At 39.6% G+C, this 23,480-nt stretch overlaps 1 protein-coding gene across 1 annotated transcript in view; it reads right to left on the bottom strand.

Moving 5' to 3' along the window:
- Positions 1–23,480, bottom strand: part of PTPN13 (protein tyrosine phosphatase non-receptor type 13) — a 111,333-nt gene that overhangs the window by 65,832 nt on the left and 22,021 nt on the right. The window contains exons 2-6 of the mRNA XM_058804380.1: positions 20,106–20,225; positions 12,378–12,547; positions 8,601–8,666; positions 5,762–5,947; positions 2,716–2,809 (exon numbers count right to left, since the gene is read on the bottom strand). Of these exons, the coding sequence (XP_058660363.1) occupies positions 2,716–2,809; positions 5,762–5,947; positions 8,601–8,666; positions 12,378–12,547; positions 20,106–20,220 (631 nt within the window). The 5' untranslated portion in view covers positions 20,221–20,225. The remainder of the gene's footprint in view (positions 1–2,715; positions 2,810–5,761; positions 5,948–8,600; positions 8,667–12,377; positions 12,548–20,105; positions 20,226–23,480) is intronic.

Genomic DNA, 23,480 nt, shown 5'->3' with positions numbered 1-23,480 from the left:
AGAACCATAACATCAAAATATCATAAAGCCTACAAGGTAAGTGAAAAGCAGTTGTGCTCATTGACAGCTCATCTTGAAAAGAATAGAAAAAAATCCAGTATTCAAGAGCATCTCATTAATAACTTGTACCTTTCAGACCAAGCTTGGAATTATGCAGATAATATAATGTTTTCATTGGAAGGGTGAAGCACAAACATTTATTCCCTGGGCTGCCACACATTTTCTGTAACATTCTACACATGCAAGCACTGTCAATGAGCTTCACAGGAACAGGTGTTAAGGGACGAGGACTATTCAGCCAGCTTTGTAATCTGGGGGTTGTCAGGTTCTCTTATTTCACAAATATTATTTAAGTAAAGATTCTATTAAATTAGAACTCTTCAGATAGTATGAAGTTGCCTAAAAAGAGAACTTTTCTTTCAGAAAGTAACTTTGACCAAGGTTGCTTAAAACTCTCTGTTAAACTTACTGATTGACAGCAGCTGAGCCAAGTGGACTCAGTCTCCAAGAATAAGAGGAAAAAACATTCTACCCATGACATTTTTTTCAAGTTAGAGAATATGGTAAAAAAACAGCAATTGGATCATCTAGTCTACTTCCCCTGAGTTAAAGACAGAGTCCCCAGAGGAAGTTTCAGACATTACATCTTATTCACCCTGATGCTGACCCAGAAAGCCACGAAGATATTGGCTGGAGCTAATAGAACAGTCTCCAAAATTTAGTAGAACCTAAAACAAAAGGGTTTTTGTTAAGATATAATGAAGACACTGGGGACAAGCATTACTTCAGGAGAAAGAAAAATTTGCTAAAAAGTTTAAATGCAGTTGGGGTAGGAAAACAAATGGACAGAGAAACAAAACTCCTCAAACCACAAACATTTAAAAAGAGTTAAAGATTTTCTACGAAAATGAATAACAAAACAGCAAAAGACTGGTCAGTTGTATTAGAGAACAGAAAACTAGAAACAACAAAGAAAAGAATAATCAGAGTTTGCTAATGCAGTGAGAACAGACTTGAAAGACAACCCTGCTATGTCCCCAAAACTTTACAAATATTTTGATCATTACCAAAACACAGTTAACTATGGTTAGAGAATAAAAAGCAGAATAGGGGATGAAAAGAGGGCATAGAAATGAAAAACTTGAGGTACTAAGGCATTATGCTTAAATAAAGTTCTTGAAAAAAATACAGAATAGGGTACTACTGGCAAAAGAACAAAGGTGTATAAAGAAACAGTGATGTTTGTTGGACAACACTGGAGACTAGGAAGCATAGAGTTAAAGAATTAACAAATTAACAACCAGAAAAATAAGATTCTGGTTCAAACTTTAAAATTAGTGGGAACCAGGGAAAGAATTTATTTTAAGAAAGCTCTTAAGAAATTCAGAAAAGGCAGACGACACAGTTTATGAACCTAGTGAACTAGATTGATCCAGTCCCAAACCCTGTATTTCTAAAAGATCTCTCTAATGCTAGAGAAATATTCTGGGAAAAAAAAAAAAAAAAAAGAAAAAAAAAAAAAAAGAAAAAAGAGAAGAACCAGTAAGAAAACAAAGCCCCTGAGAAAGCTGTCAGAACAGCAAATTTGTGCCAGAAAATAAGAAACAGCTTGTACCAGAAACTGTTCCTAAACACACGGTGCTGTAAGGGAAGGGCTGACAACCACTGCCATAAGTGTTTTATATCAAACACTAGCATAATCTAGCCACATCTTAAAAAAAATTATATACATATCTCAATAAATGAAGACTACCAATCCCTTGACAGACTTGTGTCTAATTTCTGCAGTTCATATTGTCACTGACAACTTCATGGGTTATTTCAGTTCCTGCTTTTCACTGCATTGTTGCTTGACACAAAGCCAAAGAACAGAGGAGCAACTTGAGCACATCAGCAACATATCTTTGTTGCAATGACTTAGACTGGTCCAAGCTGATGCCTTATGAAATGTTCCTGCTCAGCTCCACAATTCTTCCAGAAAAATTAGAGACCAGCCTTTTGGACGAATACATCCTCTTGCCTGAAAAGCCTAGCACAAAGCTGATGCTGCTGATGCTGCCAATGACCCTAAACAACATCTGTGATCTTAAACAACAAAAAGTCATGGCAAACATCAGCATTCAACCTATATCACTTCATCCTTTTTCCTCCAACAGCAACCATCTGTCTCCTCCCTGGTCTCCCAGTTTCCTCTTTCCTTACTTCCCTGAAGTAAAGTACAACTCTACCTGGTGTCCATATCTACCTCACACTATCAAAGCAAAGCAGAACTGTTATAGAATATACACCACTTCTCTTCAGGAAAAAAAAAAAAAGGCAGCAAAAGAGCTTTGTGTGCACGGAAAAGAGTTTAGGGCTCCTTGGGATGCAGGAAGAGATGTTTTGTGCAATTGGAGCTATGATGAGGGAGCAGAGTCCACATGAAAGAGGGAACAAGGCAAAGCTGCTTCCTGTTCCTCTAGCTGACCAACCTCCAGCTGAAAATCTCCTTTCTCCAGAAACAAAACATTTGGCTGAGAACCTTTAAAACCTGTTCCCACCATAAGGACTGAACTGAAAAAAGACAAGTATTTTCCTGAAACCATCACCAACTTTTAGCTAGATACTGAACCACCAGAGTTCTGTGAATGTAAGCAAGTCCTCCTCTATTTGATTTCTTTGTTTGCAAAATCTGCCCAAACCTGGTCTTCCCCAGGGCTGTAATGAAGCACTTACCTGTGGGAAGCCCTTTTCCCCTCAGCCTCTCCCGAATAGCCTGGCTCCTGTCTGGCTGCAATTTTCTATCTCCATTACAAGACAGCTGATCCATCTGCAAAAAAAGGCAGTAACAAAGTTAAAATGTTGGGAGAGCTCATATTAGTATGAAACAAGCATTGTTTTTATGTAAATGCACAATATTAGTCAGTGTCAAAGAGTTAAGTGCAGAATGGGAGTTCAAACTTTTCAATAAAGAACTGATTCATCAGTGAGACATCCCCTCAAATTATCCATATTTGAACAGTGTGTGCTTTATTTAACTACACATTTGGTCTACCTTTTTTCCACTAAGAATGAACTAAGTTCACAATTTAAACACATTCCACCCCTACAGCAAACTGAAGGGACAGCAGCACACAAAAACCATCTTCTGTGATTACAGCATGACTAGAACTTGCCTAGTTCTACTGAGGAGTTTTCTGCATAACAGGAAGAACTGTCTTGTACCCTCACAGGACTGACTGCACATGCCAGATCACATGCACCCATTTGTGAGCAGCCTCTTCAGCCCCTCAGGCACATTCCTTTCACGTGTCATTCCTTTTACTCCCACTAACTTTTCACTTAACCTTATTTTTTTTAAATCACTACTTCCCTAGGAAAAAGTTTCACATCTACAATCATTCAAAGAACAGTTTATTTGCTACAACAAAATATTCTTAGTGAGATCCTTCCATATAGTGGGAGTGTAACCTGGACAGCAGGAGGGAAGGAGAAATCAAGCAGACTTCACAGTTACAATACAACTCAGTTAACATGAAACAGACTGAATCAGCCTGGGGCTATATTGCCCTTCACAAAGCATATTAACGTGGCAAATGAAAACATTCAAATGGGACCTCTCAGCTGTGCTTCAAATGGCCAGTTACAGAGATAAGACCCCAGGAGCCTTTGATGAGGCCCATCAAGATTAGAGCATGCCAACCTTGGAATAATAAGTTGCACTCTGCAACTTATTTATACAATTTATACAATTTTCTTGTTAACTTACAAAATTCCAACACACATACAGAGCATTGAACATTAAAACCAGCAGGGCTGGCTGGCTAAGGTGCACAAAAACCTAGCAGCACAGCTATGCTGTCATTGCTCTGTTAACTCTTGGTTCTGTTCAGCTAGGTTTTTTCCTTGTCTTCTTGCAAAGCCAGTGCAGTGACACATTCAGAATTAAAAAGGTCACTGGCAAGGAAATAAGCAAAGGTTCAGCACTGGATGACTGCTAGTCCCACTCTAGTCCCACTCCTTCATCAACAGCATGGACAGGAGACTGGGAGCACACTTGCTGGATTCAACTCTGCACTGGATTTCAGAACAAGTACTTGGGAGCACTGTTACTTCGTGGGCAGGCTGGTCTAGATCAGTCTGCCACCCTAACCCCAGACTCCCTGGAAGCCTGCTGACAAGAACAAGAGGAGGGAAAGCAGAAAACTTGCTACCCTGAAATGGCCATCAACAACTTGGAGAATAATGACTCAGAGTGGCTGTTTCTATAGCTTGTGGCCTGATTTAAAATTTGGATCTTTATTTTAACAGCACCACTGCTGAAGGCCCTGTAGCCTTTTATTTCACTGAACCACAGACTTAGCAACTACACAAGACTTCAGACACTACAGTGAGGAGCACTGGACTGACAGACATACCTCACAGGCTAGACAACGCTTTGTGGAGCTCAGGCTCAGCACCATTTCTGGAGGTCTGGCATAATCAGCTGCCGTCAAATGTTAGACAAATGCAGGGACCTCTTGCTTTTTGCAAGCATTTCCAAACCAGATATATGAAGAAACTATCTAACAATTAGATCATACCTTTTTATTAAAAAAATGTGAGGGAAGCATCAGCAAATAAACATTTTTCAAGAATTTCAGTGCTGTCTCCCTAAACAGCAATTTTTAATTTACATGGACCTGCTGTAAAGAATCCAGAGAAAGGACACCAAGCTGATTAGAGGGATGGAGCACCTCTCCTATGAGGACAGGCTGAGGGAATTGGGGTTGTTCAGGCTGGAGAAGAAAAGGCTTGGGGTGACCTAATTATGACCTTCCAGTACCTGAAGGGACCCTACAAGAAAGACAGAAAGGAACTATTTACAAGGGCATGTAGTGACAGGGCAAAGGAAAATGGCTTCAAACTGAGAGTAGATTTAGATTAGCTATTAGGAAAAAGTTCTTTACTGTGAGGGTGGTGAGGCACTGGCACAGGTTGCCCAAGGAAGTTGTGGATGCCCTTTCCCTGGAAGTGTTCAAGGCCAGGCTGGATGGAGCTCTGAGCAATTTGGTCTTGCAAAAGGTATCCCTGACCATGGCAGGGAGGTTGCATCTGGCTTTAAGGTCTCTTTTAACCCAAACCATTCTATGATTCTATGACAATATATGGTCTTCCTTGATTTACTTAAAATTATTTAACTATTCTGAAGTTATGCTGTAATGGTTTAGGTGAAGAGAGAAGCTGCCCATCAGGAATAGTAACTTTGCAAGATGAGCTCATGCAATTTCTTTCACTTCTAAAAACAGTTTGGTCATTTTTAGACAATAAAATCCTCCACAAGTCTCATAATCAAGAGCTGAGCAGAAGCGCAAGAGAATTGGCACACTGCCTAAAGAGTCCTCCTTTCTGTTAATAAGAAACTCTCCAGAAGTCAAGCATAACTTCAAGTTAAAGTAAACTTACAGCAATCATTTCTGAAGCATTTCAAGTAGCAACAAGTCTAAGCCTTGCCCTACAGTTCATCACCTTGTTCTCCTGTTTCTCCCTACTTTTTTTTTCAATGAAGAAAGTTCAAGAAATGACCTGAGAAACTCATGAATGCATGTTCCAGGAGGAACTGTCAAGTGCACAAACTGCTACACGGGAACAGAAGCTGTTCTCTCCTTTCATCACTCATCCTTGTCAAAATTGCAACATACCAAAACAAGAGGAAGAAAGACTGCACAGTGACTCTGAATTAGCACTTTTGCTCTCTTCCTGCTCACCTCTATTGTTGCCTCAGATGCTGACACAGACTTACCCCAGACAGGCTTCCCAGAACCAGCCTGACCAACTGCTTCACATAGGAGAAGGAAGGGGCACAGTTGCTGTTCCTTATGTGGGCACTGCAGGCATCCAGGACAGTCCGTACAGACACGCGGGCGTAAATGACATCCTCACACATGCCCAGCAGGATGCTGTTCAGGTGGTCTCCAAGCTTGATGGGCTAGTGACAAACCAGAACAGGGGAGACAGGAGAATTAGTTTTAACAGTGACTTGGGGGTCTCTCAGAAATAAAGGACACTCAACAAAGCGCATTAACTATTCATGAGACTAGTTGACTACATTATCTGAGTGTCAGTTTGAAAGTCATCACCTGGGAGGTGAAAAAATAGTGGCTGTAGAACAGGAGAGAAGCATTCAGCCTCTGAATTCAACCCCTACTCTACAACAACCTGGCCTAAACAAGCTGCCTGATCTGCAAGGTGAAGACACCAAATACTTTTTCAAACACTGAATGAATAAGTGAAAATAAAGCAAAAGGGAAAAGGTTCAGAGGAAGTTTTAATCCTTAATTTTGACCATTCTGCTGCTCACAAATATAAAATTCAAACCTCATAACAATAATTTTGTACAATCCTCTGTGGTCATTTTCTGCAGTTCCTCACCTCTCCAATATTTTGCAGCAGATGTGTTCGCAAATTCCCAAATTCCAGTGATATCACCAAACAGCATCAACAAAAAAGGAAGGAATAAAACAACCAAGCCACTGGTTAACAAAGCAGAGCTTCATAACTGCAGGACAACACCCATACAGTCTAAAAAAATAAATCCAGATGTCTTTCTGCTCTCCCTGTTGTTCAGTGAATGCAGCACCCTGAAGGTGGAATATCCCTCCCCAGGGTATGCAGCAGTCAGTGATAACACTTGTTCTCAGGTGCCACAGGCACTTGGGACCTGAGCTTTCTGATCCGCAGCTCTCCCAAAGTGGGTGGTCACCCACAAAGTACAAACACTGTCAGGCTTTTTGCATCACAGAGTGCTTCCAACAATTGCAATCTTTCAATCTTCCCTGTGTGAGCACTCTTAAGGTGAACCATAAAAAAGACATTCTGGACCACCCTGATTTAATTAATGTAGGCTTTTCCCATCTATCTGTTTATCAGTACTAACTAATAATAAAAATCATGTATGTGAATAAGATATGAATCTCCTGTTCAGCCACACTCCAGCAGAGAAGCAGCTCATTAACCAACACAGGCAGACAAATACAGAAAACATATTTTAAAAAAAGGGAAAATCTGCACATGCAAATTAATACACAATAGTAATGCCATCCACAAGATTGTCCTTTTGCCAACGCTAACTCCACAGGACGCAGGATCCACATGACAACGTCCCAAAGGCAAATTCCTTCCAGGCATACCCTCACCACATTGTCTTTGGGGAAATACTGTTTCATTAGCAGGTAGAGCATGCCTTCCCACTACATTACTGAGAAACTGCTGCCACACTCTTGACACCAAAGAAAGAAACAAAGAAAACCAGGACTAAAATTTACACCTACATTCCTCTCTACACCTTCTTCTTTAAGTCACCTACTTTAAGGCACTCTCCTACTACTGCTGAATACTGCTCCTTTCATCTCCTACTGTACAGGAGAGCAAAGAAACATAAAAGCCCTGGTAGCTAAGAAAACTCCAGGGATTTTGGGACAGGCACAGTAGGCATTATGACCAGGTAACCCTAAATAGCCAGAGCTCCAAAGTTTTCTACCTCACTTAGCTGCATTCAGGCAACTACTTCCAGGTAAGTACAACTGAGATCCCAACTACCACTCTGTTAAAGAAAATATCAGGAACTAAATGCTTAAAATACTGAAGTCTTTCAAAATTTTCTTCCTTAGTCTTATATATAGCATCAACTAGTAGGAACAAACATAAATTCAAACCACAAATTGCTTCATCTACAGCTGCAAGTGCATCATTAAATGCTTTTTTCAGAGGCATTTCATCTTATTTTCACTATTCTAGATATTCACTTCTTAAAGTTTAATTGGGGGCAGGGAAGGAGCACTGAGGAAAATAATGAATCACATTCATCTTCAGTCAGTTTTGTCAGGACAGTCTAAGAGTTCTGCTGGGTGTGTAAAATAACCACATTGAGCAATAACACTCAGCTCTAAGCAGTCTGCAACTGTGTCTGCACTGACTGACAAATCAATAGCAAGAGTCTACTCCCTGTTCCACACAATTCATACCCTTTCTTGGCCATTGTGAAAGGTAAGTATGTATATGTGCCAAATCCAGACTCACAGAATCTACAGCAGTGTGGAGAACAAGTTTATTATGAGTAAAGCAACATTGTTACTTCAATATTTATTTTTATATGAGCCTAAACCAAAACAACTTATTTTCTCCTTTGTCAGCAGCTTAAACCACTGTCTTTCAGCCTGTGGCATTACAGGATAGACCAGCCCAGATGTATCTTCATGGAAACTAACACAAACGTGCTATCAGCACCTTCTCCCTGCAAGACAACACCAGACTTCACAAGAAAAAGCTCCAAATATGGGAAAGGAAACTTCTGTACTGGGCAGTGACTGGAACAGACTGCCCAGAGAAGCTGTGGAGTCTCCCTCACTGAACCATCTGGATGCAATCCTGTGCCATGTGCTCTGGGATGACCCTGCTTGGGCAGGGAGGTTGGACCCACTGTGGTCCTTTCCAACCTGATCCATTCTGTAAAATTCTGGGAAAGGCATCTTACTCTTTAGTGTCTCAGTATGACACCCAGCCATGCAAACTCAAATGCAGAGTCAGTCAAACAACATCAAGTCTGTAGTCGCAATGTTAAAGAAAACCAAATCTAAACTTACCTGACTTTGAGGAACTTCGTGGTCAGCTCCCCAAAAGAGTGCCATGCCAAGAGAATAGATATGGACCTGCCACAAGACACAAGATATCTGTCAACTCATGGAACAAGACTGGAATTCAAAGCAGACTTCTTAAAGGAGAGCGACTAACTTAACAACACTTTGCTTAGAAATACATTTCTAGTATTTAAGCTCAGCTGTCTTTCACATCCTGCTTCTCCTTTACATAAGGTTAAGAGGAGCAAATCCTACTGCTACAAAACATTCAGCATCCAACCAGTGCCCCCATCTTCTCTGCTCAGTTTTAAGCTTTCATCTTACACTGAAGCCAGAAACTCATGTAATCCATACAATCAGCCTTGTGTGGGGTAAACACTGCATGGTTGTGTCCAAGGATCCTTAAAACCTGTGTCTGAAGGCAAGGCAGACTCAGCACGACTCAAGCAGGGATCACAAAGATTGAGATCAAAGGAAAAAGAAGGAATGAACAAAAGAATATAAACACTGAAAGCAGTACCTTAACGCATAACTGATATTTGAAGGTAAAAATACATTAACCATTACACATATAATTAACAATTAACATATCTTCAACATAATACACCCATCAGTACAGGGAATAAACCCTTTAAATACTGCAGAATTAAGAGCACACCTACAGAGCCAGCATGTGCTTGACTGTCAAAATAAAACAGGTAAGTGTAGAAAGAAAGCAGTTTTAGTTTTTCTAAACTGTGTAAATAATATACACTGGTCATACACTGTAAATAATATACACTGGTTATACCATATTATTAGTATTATTTATGGTACTTAAAGCAACAAATATATTGAATAATTCTGAAGACAATGAACAACAATTACAAGGACAGCAATAAATTAAAAGTTCACATAAGCTTCTTCAGCCTCTTTACCAACTAAAAGCAAAACATCTTACTTAAATTCTAGATATATAAATTGACAAAAATCTGAACAGATTAGGACAGCAGTCAGAAAAATGCATCAAGAGTTCTAAGTCAATACCACTGCCCTATCCAATCAGAAACATTCCTTTTCAAATACTGAGAAAATTGCTCCCTATCTGTTTTATTTTCCATTAGCCTTTCAACTGAAAAGCTACAAAGCGTTTCTTACATATTAAGATATACCACAGCTACACAGAAAAAGGTGAATATGCTTTCATGGCAATAATGAATGCAAAAAAACCTTTTCAGAAAAAGCCAACAAAACACAAAAGACACAAAACCAATCCAGAAAAAGCCCCAACTAAGCAAAAACGGAAGTTCTCCAACTCTTTCAGTCCCCCAATAATGCAAGAACAGCAATTAAAATGACTATTATAAAATTAGTTAATTCTAATTAGAGACACTGTCATAGTCCTAAGCCTGTCAGTATTCAAGAAAAATTAGGACAACAGTCAGATACATTTCTGGGTTACCCTCTTTGGAATCTGGAGTTGGATTTGATGATCCTTGAGGATCCCTTTCAATTCAGGGTATTTCATCATTCTATGATTCTGAGCTTCAAAATACCCAAAGATATTTCCAAAAATGAGATGTGCAATCAGTCCTCTTAACTAAAACTTGCTACTCTACTAATCCATCTGAAAACAGCTTTCAAAATAAAAACATTTATTCAAAAATTCTAATTGATGTTTGTACTGTACTTAAAATATATTCCCCAATAAATAGATCAACATGAAATTAATTTCCCAAATCAATCTCCATTCTAATTTTGAATGCTTTGGTTACTCTATTTCCAAAAAAGCTTGCAGTTACTTCAGACATATTTTGGACTCAAATTGACTGTGCCTTGGAATAAAAGGGGTATTTTTTTACTGACTATAATTTATTTTTAGTATTTCTCCTTGAATACACTATTAATTTGTAATAGCAAGTACAATCATAACTGAAAAGGCAAAGGTAAGCCTGTCACTTTCTGACACAAAGCCTTAAAAAACAAGGTGTTTTTCTGCCTTCAGCAGCTTTTAGTAGAACAATCTAAAAGGAAAACACCAACAATTTCCAAAATTAATTCAGTGAATTACAGCCAGTTGTGACAGAAGAAAAAAAAAGTTTAACATGTAAAAATTTACCACCGTCAGCAAAGCAAGATCTGATGCTGTGATCTAAGAAGCACAAAGTCAACATATTCCTTACAAAGAACCAGTGTACACCTGATAGAGAGTAACAGGAATGCAAAGGGAAGCAGTGAAGAAAAGAGGGGTGCACATATAAGCTATTTATCACCCTCACCAACCTCAACTAATAAAGCCACAAAAGGACACCAGTTTTTGTACAAAGCTATGTTTCAGGGAGCTTCCTTCTTCCACATCAGCAGCTAAGTGGATCACCTTCCATCCAGCCAGCAGGGTTATGCTGACAGCAGGGCAGAAATTCACACAGCCCAAATGAGCAAGGATTAATCAGCCCTGCACATGCACAGAGTGCCAGCATTTGCTCATGGCCTATTGACACACTCTGTGCTGGCATTTACAGGCCACAGAGGTCCCTCTGAGTGCTTCCCTCCTAAAGATTAAGAAACATCACAGCATGGCTTTTCATAGTAACAGTCCTCCATTTATTTCAAAAAGAGAAAAAGTAGCATATTGAATACTGGCAGAGAACAAAGAATGCAATCAGCTCTGACCAAGGTCACAAGCTTGTCACTTCAGAACTATTTTTTCTGCCATTTTTAAAGGTCAGTTTTGTACATTAATGTACACTTTGTACATGCAGAGTTGGCACTAGAGGTAACATCACTGTCTTCAAAAGTGTCGTCCCTCTTAAAAGCAAATAAACAAACAACTCCAACAGTATGACTACAGGATTTGGCAGCTGCATCCTACATAACTGAACCTGAGACTTCATTGATGTCAGTGTTATTTTTACTTCTCTATCAGAACTTTCAGCCTAGGTTTCTAATTGTTTATAGTTTCGCCACAGACAAAACTGTAAACATATTTTATTTACCATTAATTTTGACAATATGCAGGGCAAGAAGGATGTCTAACAGGCTTGGGAGTACTGTGGATATTCAGTAGGTGTTCAGTGATATAGCCCTGAAGAAAATGGACTACATATAAAAAGCTGCTGAAACAAAATATTCAACACAGAAACACGTTTTAATAGTCCTTGTGCACACAACAGCAACTCATGCCAATACCACTTTCCTCTGAAGTAAGAGCTGTTTCTTCCTGGAGGAACACTGCCAAGTGTCATAATTGTTCCCAGATTACAGCACTGTCTGTGGCGAGCTCCCCTCTAAGGATTATTGACCCAGGGAAGCCAAGGAGATAGAAATAGCTCAGCTTCCTTTTCACTCCCACCACTAAATATCTTTGCCTAAGTCAAGAGAATGGTTTCCTGAGGCAAGTGTTACCATTCAGAACAAATTCTTGTCAAGAAGAAAGCTGAGAGGATAATAATTTTGACTGTACCTGTCAGTGACCTGGAGGAGACCACATACACAAACCTTACCTGTCTGAATATTTACTCTTGTGAAAGAGTTTAATGGGAAAAATGGCAATTCTGTGCAGCCATTGCCCAAGTATGTATGTGGCCAGGGCTTGTACAGACTCTTCCTCCCAACTGCATACAACTATAATCACTATTCCACTTTAACCAGAAAAAACAAAGTAGGAGGATCCCTCTCCCACCTCACAAAAGAAATTACATGAATCACAAACCATGGGGAGACAAAAAGGGCAGTTTAAAGCTATTTTGTGAAGGGATCAACAACAAAACACCAGAGCTGTCTGCCAAGGAAGAGGCACTGTACCTTCTCAAGGTCTGACAGGGATGACAGCGAGTGGTTCTGCAGCAGCTCCGGTGCTGTGAACGCTCGCAGGTCTTGTTGGGACACATTCTCATCAGTAAATGACACACTGCCAGATGGAAGCAACAGGAGAGACCACGGAGAAATGATGAATCCCAGAGCAGCAGGATCAGCTGTAATTGAAAAGGGAAAGAAAAACAAAAACCACCCTGAAAATGAAGCAATGTTGTTTGATGCCCTTGCTGGATGTTAGTTTATTATCAGCCTGCATACTATTAGTGGAATAGATTCATGCTTCCTTTTCCACCTGTGGTGTTTCATAACCACAACAACCACCTCAATTTTAATCACACTGGGGAGTAACACCTATCTTTTATGACTATTCTTCACTATTACTCATAACAGCAAGCTTAGGAAGAGCCTGCTAAAATACTCACAATCCCCTGTCCTGATGTTATTTCATTTATGTTACAGCTGACACATAAAATGTTCCCTTTCTGCAGTGCACATGTCATTAAGGCTAATTCCTACAACAGGAATTCCGTCCCAAACTCCATTCCTACAATGGGGTTTGCTCCTATTCTAACATAGAACTACTGCAGCAGCAATTGCCTGGAAGAGAGTAGACAAAGTTAGTGGGGAAGGAAAATACTCATTAGAGTGGCTAACAGAAGGGGACAAAACAAAAGAGTTTTGGGGCACAGAAGTCCTTTTTAGCCTAAAGTGAAAAAATATTACAAATACCTGAACATTTCAAAGCAAGCACTGAAATTGCAGAACCAAAAGTAACCAAGATATGCAATTTGCCAGCTAGGTTTTTGATGTCTGATGATACTGCAGTCAAACTAACTAAAAAAAAAAAACAAAAAACAAAAACCAACCCCAAAAAACCCCAAAAAAATAAACAAAACAGAAAAAAGACCATTTCCTTAAGTCAAAATATTTTACTTGAATCAACCCAGTTTCACTGAAGGAGGCATGAGATTTCACTAAGTAAAACTAAATGTTAACTTTTATTTTTTCATAGCCTTCTGCTACACAATGTATCAAAGACCTGAGGAAACACACCTTTGAACAATATATCCTTTTCCCTTGATACAGTAAGCAAAACCAGCAGGAAAATAATTTCCTCCATTAACACCACCACTAACATTTTCCATTCTCCAGCTCAGGATATTCCTACAGTGCTGGTTCCTAGACAGATGAACTATCTTGTAATCTAGATTATTTCTAATCTCCTAGGAAATGTATTAAATTACTGCTTGCAGGTATCAGGTGTAAAAGGATCTCCCAAGTAAGTCCTTCCATTTTCTAACCCCACTTCCTCTGAAACTAACAGAGTAAGTGCTGGTCGCTGCTGTGGCAGCAAGTTCAGATGTCAAAAAAAAAAACAAACAAAGATGGACAGGCCATTCTATAATATATAACAAGAAAATAACACACTATAGAGCAAAGCTTCCAGAAATATTTTCAGGAAGACTATCTTAGTTGGCCTTAGACTTTCAAAAATTGTCCTGTGGGTAACTACTGGATTCTGCACCCCTTCTGTGTGCATCCACCACTGACATAAAAACCCTAAACAACCAACATCTTATAATATTTTAAGATTTCACCTTTTGAGTCCCAACTCAGGAGCCTTAAGAAATGTAGAGGCTTTAATCTTAATTTAACATTTTATATAACAAGCACTTGAAATACATAAAAACTCTTCATATTCTGAAACATACGAAGACAAAAAATTGATTTAGCTTTGAGAATTAACCCCCCTAAATTACTCTCAAGTCTTCACAATACTAATTTCAACAAACTTTAGAGCATTTGTCCCCTATAGACATAGAGTCTGACTGTAAAATTAATGTGATAAATAGGAACTTTAAAAAAGGACTGATTTCGCCAGGCTCATTTTAGTGACACTTTCTCAACTTCCTCCTGCAGTAGCTTATAACTATTGTAGCAGATCACAGTGCCTACATCCCAACTCCAGGGAATCTCATCTACTATTATGAAGGATGAGGATAAAACAATTAATTCTCCAGTTTCTTCCTTAAGGCATGCATCATAAACCAAAATAACTATCTCAAAGCTCCAACCAGGTAGCTATTCCTAAGGAAATACATTTTAGTAACACTACTCTAATGTGTTTGCACCATGGATAAAAAAGTAGCAAAGATGCAATGCATCAAACAGCCAGCAACTGTAGGAAAACAAAAGAACCTATTTTCCAGTGATAATATTAATGTCATCTTCTGTTTAGGCTTTCAGAATCATTTACAGGAGCAGTAAGGGTAACATACTCCTGAAAGTACTGAGGAAAATGACCAAAAAAAAAAACAAACCCAAGGATTTCAACCCCCTTTTTTAAAGGCACTGGATTTCAGGATATGGCTCCTGGTCAATTTTCTATCCATTGGGCTTTCAACTGTGCTAGAGCTGCCAGCCTTATGAGTTAACTCCAGAACTATGCAAGTGGGTAACAAAACACTTGTGAGAGCACAGCATTTCAAGCAGTGCCAAGATAGAGATAAATAGCGTGGTCTTACTTAAAGGGAGAGAGTGAACTGGCTTTAAACACAATAAAAACAGAAATAATCTTCAGCTACAGAGCATCTGCCAAACAAATGAGAGAGCAAAAGAATCCTTTATGTGCTTTAACAGCATACAAATAGCCTGAAAAAGACCCACCACATTCCAAGAAATATTTGAAATGGATCTATTTTACATTATTGATGCCAGGTAATTTTGAATTCCCAAGCTACAGTCAAGTCAGTCCTTCAGGATCTTTTTCCCTCACTTCTCTCTTAGGCTACAGCCATTAGCACAGAACACACAGAGACACACACAAATCTCTGAAAAGCACAGAACAACCCAAAAATATATACAAGGCTTTCAACACACATCTTTGTTTCCCTCCATAGCCCTCACTGAGACAAGTAATCTGAACATTTGTACGCTCAGGCCAGGCTGGAGGCAGCCAGAGCAGTGACTCCCCTGCAGCCTGGCCAGGAATGCTGCAGGATGATGCCAGCACCCAGGACCACTTGTGCTGGAAATGCTCTCGTCCTTGGGCTGGTGCAGCGTGTCCCTGCACGCCTGCTGCGCAGGGCAGGCAGCGCTGCAGCGTCTCTGCTCCCTCTGGCACACAGGGATAGGAGAGCTCTGATGGGACACGGAGCCCTTGGAAAACTGAAATGCACTCTTTCCTGAGGGTACTGGAGAAAGAAACAGGGTGAACAATTCATTTCTGAGATCAGTTTCTGCTCCTGAGCTGCCCCACAGCCAAACAACACACTGCACTTCACTGTGGTGCTGACCACATCAGCACAGCTCTGCCAAGAGTGCAGAGTCACTGAGCCTCTGTGCTGGGAGTAGGGTGGGTGGAGGTGGAGGAGCAGATGAGGAATAGAAACTAAACATTTTTTAAAATCCCAATAAAATTACAAAAGCCCAATCTCTCTCCTTCTCAGCAACTGAAAGAACAAATGTCACCAGATGATGAAAAAAGGAAAATCATTCTCCAAAAGCTACTGGGAAAGGAGAAAAGCAATCATTTATCGCAAGGATGAGCTGGGAAACGAGAATTTGGGTTTTTACCCCTTCCTATTGCATTTTTCTTCTTGTCAACCAAACCAATCCATTTCCTGCTCCATCCCAACTAGGTCCGTGATTACTCTGGACTCACCACCAGTCCCCATCAACACATTTCACACTTCGCCTTCCTTCTTTTCATTACACTTACTCAAGCAAAGCAGCTCCAGGAGTCTGACTGTCAACGAGATTTACAGGTCCCTGAAAACCATAATCTTGCTTCTTCACATCCACTTTCAGATGATATAACTTTTCTTTACATAAATAATTTCCCATAAGCAAATTTGCAAGACATTCAACTTGCAAAGACTTTCCTTCTTTGCTCAACCTGTCTTTTTAATATCAGACTCACTTTCCCCCTTCTCTTCCCCTTCCTTTAGATACATGTCTCCAAGCTTAAGGTCCAATTATTTTCAGAATCCTCAACACACACTTTAGAACAGGAGTGGCCTAAGTGACATATGAATGCTTTTCCAGTTTCCAGTTTAGATAAATCTTTTCCAGTTAAACCGAGCAAATTAGAGGGACGCCTGTTTTATAATTCTCAGCAGCAGCGAGCACAGCATTCTCCTTATGCTTATACACTCACATTTGAGATTACTTCAAAGACTTGTTTCTTTGACCTCATGGAGTTCTGAGTGCAAGATACAGCACGTCTGAGACAGCTGATACACCCTTTCAACAACAAAATAGTTATTGCAGATAATTAAACAGATGTAAGAGAAGGGCAGGTCTGGTATCGGCCTTTTCAAATCTCCAGATTAATCTCAACATTGCCAGTGCAACTGATGTCAGGTCTGCAACTGAGTCCCAGATTGCCTTTCTCCTTCATTTAACAGCTTATAAGCTGCTGACAAGACAGCTACCAGAGCTGATCTTCTAAACTGCTGATTACCAACTGGGCACTTTAATCTAAGCTTTCATTTTTTATAATGCTAGAAATAAACGTGTGAAGTATCTTTAAGGAGCTTAACATCTGTTAGAACTGTAAATACAAAGAGGGATAAAAACATGCACATTTCTGTGTCTGTTGCTGAATAAGGTGTGATGTTGATATGCAGTTAACCATGAAGACAATGGATCTTCATCCTGTGCTCCTCTTATTCAGTGCTTTGATGGATAAGAAGATAGACTCACAAAAAGACATGCACAACTTCTATATATTGAGAAGTCCTCAAATCTGTAACAAAAGCTTGTTCTGGACTTTTTTTCTAATTTCCAGAAACTAGTTAAAGTAAGAAATTAATTGAAAAACAGGTTCTCAGTTGACTGAGGGATAGCTAAATTCCCAACTTGAAACAAACTACCAAAACCACATACATAAATGATTACTTGGGCTGGTAACTCCTTTAAGTGTCTCTGGTTCCTGGGCTGGTGTGAGGAGGCTGCCAGCAGATGGCAATTTAAAAGTTGGCTATTCCCTCATTTCAAAACAGCTGGTGCACACACTATTGAACATTATGCCTAATTTATTTTTTTTTAATAAAAAATTTACAGAACACTCAGCAAAGCTTATCTTTTGTTACAGAACAGCGTGTTCAGGGACTCCAGGACTCTGTACAGGGAGGAAGAGCACTTTTGAGAGCTGGTCAAAGCTGAACATGCTGTCATCTTGCAGAAGCTAAAAGCTTGCCCTAGCTCCCTCTGCCCAGGAGTGATCAGTCAGTTCTGAAGAATTCTGGAAACTCTCTGCCATAAAATAGCTCTTCCACACCAAATGCATGGAAGAAATGGGCCCGAAATTTGACCAAGGAAAACAAGATTTCTTTAGAATCCCCTGTTTGGTACAAAGAGCAAAACTGAGTCAGACAAGCCTAGAGGAGCCACCACATTTTTCTATTCCTGCATGTCAACACCACCTTCATAACCCAGCATGGAAACTGATATTCAAGATGACAAAAAAAGTTTCTAGATTGCTTCCTGAGAAAAGACAACCTTCATTAAAGACTGTCTGGTTAACCAGCTCTTGCTGGGAGGAATTAGATGACCTCTATCAACCTTAGCTACACAGAAAAGCTCTTTCATTTGAGTGTCTCCTGAAGTGCATTTTACCAAAGGCTATATCCCAGGCTAATTAATAGCATGCAACTGAAAATGGTTTGCTGAACTAGCAGAAAAACAACTCAATAAAACAGCTTCATCTCCAAAAAAGAGACAGATTCTTCTGGCACTGATTTTTATCTGAATTTGTGTTTTGGTCTTCATGGATAGGAAGTAAGATCATAAGCTTCTGCCACCTTAGCCAGTCTTGGCTGGCAAACATTCCCCTGCCTTAAAAACACATATCAGAAGTCCTGGGGCAGATTTCTGGTTTGTGCTCTCATCTTTCAGTACTTGTTCTTCTGAAGGAGGGCTGACTGTGTTCTCACTGTCAATGCTTGCATGCAGTCTTCATGGAGATTATGGTAACTTTTCTGCACTACTCTCAGGACAAGAAGGGGTGAGCTCTCATTTCCAGTGGAGACGCCCTTCTAGAAAAACATTTAGACCTAGGATAAAGTTTTAAGTGGAAAATTAGTAGTGAAACCACTACTATGTGCTCATACAACTGTGATCTTGCAGGTGGATTAGAAGATGGAGTTCCATGTGTCAATTCCTGTAAAGTTTACAAGAGCAAACCTCTAATCATTCAAGATCCCTCTTAAGTCAAGGTCTTAACAATCTGCCCTTTTAAAAGAAATAATTCTTCTGTCTCTAAGAGACAACAAAGAGTGAAAGAGAGGAAAGCAGATGCCAGCTTTCCTTTTCTTGCAGTATGAGAATCAGCAGGACAGGTCAGTTGCTCAAACTGCAACAACAAACTCAGCACTCCTAATCAGGAAAGCTTTTTACTACACATAGGCTGTGAGAACACTGGTAAAGGGAAGAAGGTAAATTTGAATGGGATGTCAAAATTACCTATAATTCGCCTGGCAAAAAATATGTTGGAGAAGTTGATAAAATTCCTATTTGTAAAGCTAAGTGAAGTGTGATCAGAGATCGGGCACCATATGGCAGCTTCTGCCCACATCTGCCTTCTCTGGAGCCTGTGAAGCATCCAACAGGGACCACTCTCAGAGGCTGTGCAATGCATAAGACAGAGGTAGTGTCTGATTCAATAGATTGTCTAAACCAAATCTTAAAAAAAACAGCCCAAAACAACTTCTATGCTGAATCTTGATAAAATTCTAAACAAAATACTTGCAAAAAATACAAAATATTTTGTCCCAAATAATAAAGATTTTCCCCTTGAATATTAATGTGGCAAAACAATGACTATTTCCAAAGTGTGAGCCTTTGATTTACCATTAATAAAACTGAATAAGCTTACATATGCATGCTTAGCTATAAGGGGATAATCCCCCCCATAAAGGTGCTGAAATACTAGGATGCATCATGGGAACATATACTTTATCTGAGAACAAGTTAAAGATGTTACTGAAGTTCAATCTGTGGGTTAAGTATTTATTGCTATTAAAAAAGAAAGGGAGGGATGGGCCTTAAGGACTTGCAGACTATAAAGAAAAGAAAGGAAAACATAAGGAAGGGGAGAAGTTCCTTATTCAGACCTTGTGCTAAAATGTGTATTATTAGCAGTGTTGCAGATGCTGAGCTTGGCGCCTACTGAGGTGGGAGGGGGGAAGGAGAAGAAATACTTCTACTCCTTTGAAGACAAGACTGCGCCACATTCCTTCAGTAGATAGATAGGTGCTGCCACTTGCATTTTGGGGAATCATACCTAGCCCTCTGGTGAAGTTTTCTGTTTTTCACTTTTGAGAGCAAATCTCTTCAGAACACACTGGTCATGACTACACAGTTCTGTACCCATTTCCATGTCCACTTAAGTACCAAAGTGATCCAGTGGTCTCAGACTTATTTATCACTTTTTTTTCCTATGTTTCCATCTCACTCCAATGGGTCTAAAATAACTGAAGTTACCACCACAAGAACTAGGATATGTCACAAGTTCTGGCAGAACATGAAGTGAAGGCTGAAAACAACCTTTGGGCTGTGGTGCAGAGAGGCACTGACCCAGAGGTAACTTAGGAGCAAGGTATTGTTTGGATTTAGAGCCTAGAAGGACAAGGCAGTTTATTTATAAGGCACATTAATATAAACAAGATGTTTCCAGTTAGACTGTATTTATCAGTCTTAAACAATGCTTACCTTTTCTGAATAGTTCTTGAAGGCTCTCTGCACTTTGATTTAAAATAGCCCATATTTCCTCTTCTTGCAGTGGTCCCCCCCGAACCTCCAGAGCCTCTGCTAGTGACACATGCATGTTACCTGGGAAATAAACAGACTGATGTGAGACTAAATAACATCTTTTCTTCTCCATGCATACAGCATTCGAGTAGTAATAATCCATGTTCAACCCTCAGTCACAAAAATTCTCCAGCATTAGCAGAACTCATCAAATATCAATAATACAAAATGTTCCCTATGGCAATGAAGAATTTTGAGTACTCACTCCAGAAAAATTCAGATTAAGAAAATAATGATCCATATTAATATCAGAGGCTCTACATCCATAAATTTAACAAGCTAGCATTAATCCACATACTATAGACAAGAGCTTGCTGTTTATAAATATGACATATCAATCAGTAGTTGCAGGTTTATTAAAATAAATCAGCTATTAACAAGATTTTGACAGGTTTAAGTCATGAAGCTGTTAGAAAATGAGGAAGAGCTTCCTTTTCTAACAACAGCTTCATGACTTAAACCTGTCAAGATCTTGTTAATAGCTGATTGATAGCATCTCATAACCATATTATGAGACCACTGCCAGCAAATATGCACACAAGCAAAACAGCTATGGAACTGATAGGTAGCTATGGAACAGCTTCTCCTTGCAGTTAAAATCCAAAATAAAACTGTTAACAGCACTCCACATGTTACATCCCCAGAAAAAAAATAAAGATTTCTTTCCCCAGATAAACAAGGTTATGCTTCATTATTTTTTGAAAGAACTAATCCATTTTCACCAAACAACAACATAATATTCTGTTGTCCAAAACCATCTGAAAACTGAAGACTGCATCCCTAAATATTCTGGCAAAGGAAAGCTTCATCCATTCGATAAGCTCAGGAACAAATACACCATGTGTCTGCTTAATTATTCCAGCTTTCTATGGAATGTTGTCAGATTGAGCACTCATGCCAATTTATATTTCTTATTAGGATGCACTGGCTTCTCTGTGTGCTTCTCTCCAAAGCCCAGAGAATAAAATCTTGAGGCAGTGAGCTGCAGTAAGAGCCTAAGGTGTACTGTCACTCATCACTGGTAAGTTTGTCATATGTCTCAAATGCTCCAAAGTTGTTGCTGGAAATGGAAAATAGAGTTCCACAAGCAATGCTTATGGTCTGGAGCCTAGTAGCTGATACTAACAGTTTCAGATGACCCAATGGTACCGCTGGAAACTCCCGCCCCTTCCTGTAAATCACCTACCCAGAGTCTCCCCAACACACCATACAATCCCGGCTCAGGTGTAGGATACTAACCTAACAAATTTAAAGAGGAACAGGTTTACAGGCTATATTTAATTCCCCAACTGTCTAGGCAGCTTTATGCCTTCCATGTGTTTTTAACTACAGATAACCAACCTAAACATATATAATGGCAACATAAAAGGCTGCATATCCTGCAGTTTCTAACTGAAAACATGGGATTTGACAATACTTGCTAAAATACTACCCTTTTCACCTAGAATTCCATCCCACTACTGAAAAATTACATATTGCTAGCTATTTTTCCTTATTTCACAACTTGCCGGTTTGTAGCATTCAATTACTGTGCATATTTACTAAGCCAGATATATTTTCAAGAACTAATATTCAAAACTTGTCATCAAAAGACAGTGGAAGGGAAAGCAGACTCAGATCACATTTAAAAGAAAGATGAAATCTGAATTCCCAAAGAGAAAAAATAAATAAACCATGAAAAATGGCAAGGTAGGGGCCAACTGCAATAAATGGATGGAAAACCAGAAAAAATTGTGCTTCCAGTCAGCATGAGAGTCACATACACCAGGCACAGAGTGAGTGTCTGGTCTCACTGTTTCAGAAAATTCTGTGATTTCATGCCACTGTCTCAAATTTCAGTAGGTACATCTAAAATCAATCTATCTGGATTATTCAGATTAAAAGACCTCATCTTCTCCTAGGGACTAAAAATACATGAACTCCAAACGAAAACTTTCTGTGACAAATATTCAAAAGGAGAATGCCAAGCATAAGAACAACAATCCCCTCTTGCCCACCCCAAATCCTTCTCTGTCACTCCCCTTCCCCCCATTCTGCAAAACACTGCATCCTTTCAGCTGTGATTAAATAGTGTGGATTGTTCTGTAGCAGATATAAACCAATTCCCTATTTAACTACACAACAGAGACCATGAGCATGTCTGCTCAAACTCCCAAACACATTACATCAACAGTAAAAGAATCCTACAGCAAACAATTCCTTGATCACAGTAGGAAGCAGCATGAATACACACACCCAGCCATCCAGGCCTCTGCTGCAGCAGGGCAAGCAACAAGATCTGCTTGCATTTTACACACAGGAGCTTGACAAATGAAAATCAAACACAACACAACAAAACCAAACTATTTCAAACTGATTTTGAAAGCCCAAGTGAAATCTGTCACAAAACCAGTCATTACAAGCATAGCCACACGCAAAATGCCAAAAAGCTGGGATTTGAGTGGGATTCTCATTGAAGCAGATCTGTTTCACTAACATTTTGGTAACTTCCTCCATGACTTTTCTTCCTCAAAGTTATCTTTAAGCTGCAGTGCTTGTCTGTCTCAGCAACGGGCAGAGCAACACACTGGTTATGAGGATTAAAGAACAACCCACAAAATGGTTCCCTAGCACCAAGGAACTGGTTGAGGGGAGCTGGGGTGAGGCTGCTGGTAGAAAAATGCAAGGCCAGGTTTCTCCACCTGTCCAGCCCACCTGGCATCAGCCAGGCACCCATTTGGAGCTGACAGTGGAAGTGCCTGGCTAAATACCTATTTCTCCCCCAGCAGTTTGTCTGTCTCAGATGTTTTTCACAAGAAGATATTTGTAGGAATACTGATGTTTGCAATGCACAACTCCAAATTTGCTGTCTCCTTAGATTCTGTGAACCCTCAATAGTGTGTGGTCCTTTGTGACTACAGAAACCTAAATGCTCGATTCATACATAAGCTTTTGGTTCTATGCAATACCCAAACATTATGATAAATTGCAATATAAGGATTCTATTGAATAAGTTTTCTAAGAGAAAAGCATTTAAAGTTTTTGTAGAATACCATATCAAAACAATGCTCCTGGCAGTCCCTGTATTTTTCAGTGACCAGCCGAGAAATCTAGATGCACTGGTAAAGTTCTCTGTGGACTCATGGTTCATGTCAAGCCATTTTTTTGCTACAAGTCCTCTCCCTGTCTCCTCTTCATCCAAGGAAAAGCAAGATCTGGAATCCTGTGCCCTGTTCCTTTTACTCCTTGTAATAAGGGATGGACAGACTAAAGAACATGGAAAGGTGCACCTTCCAA

The sequence above is a fragment of the Ammospiza caudacuta genome, chromosome 4 (assembly GCF_027887145.1).
Source record: "Ammospiza caudacuta isolate bAmmCau1 chromosome 4, bAmmCau1.pri, whole genome shotgun sequence".
In the NCBI taxonomy this organism is placed as follows: Eukaryota; Metazoa; Chordata; class Aves; order Passeriformes; family Passerellidae; genus Ammospiza; species Ammospiza caudacuta.
The sequence above is the reverse complement of the archived record's forward strand: the minus strand, read 5'-3'. Positions and strand labels throughout refer to the sequence as shown.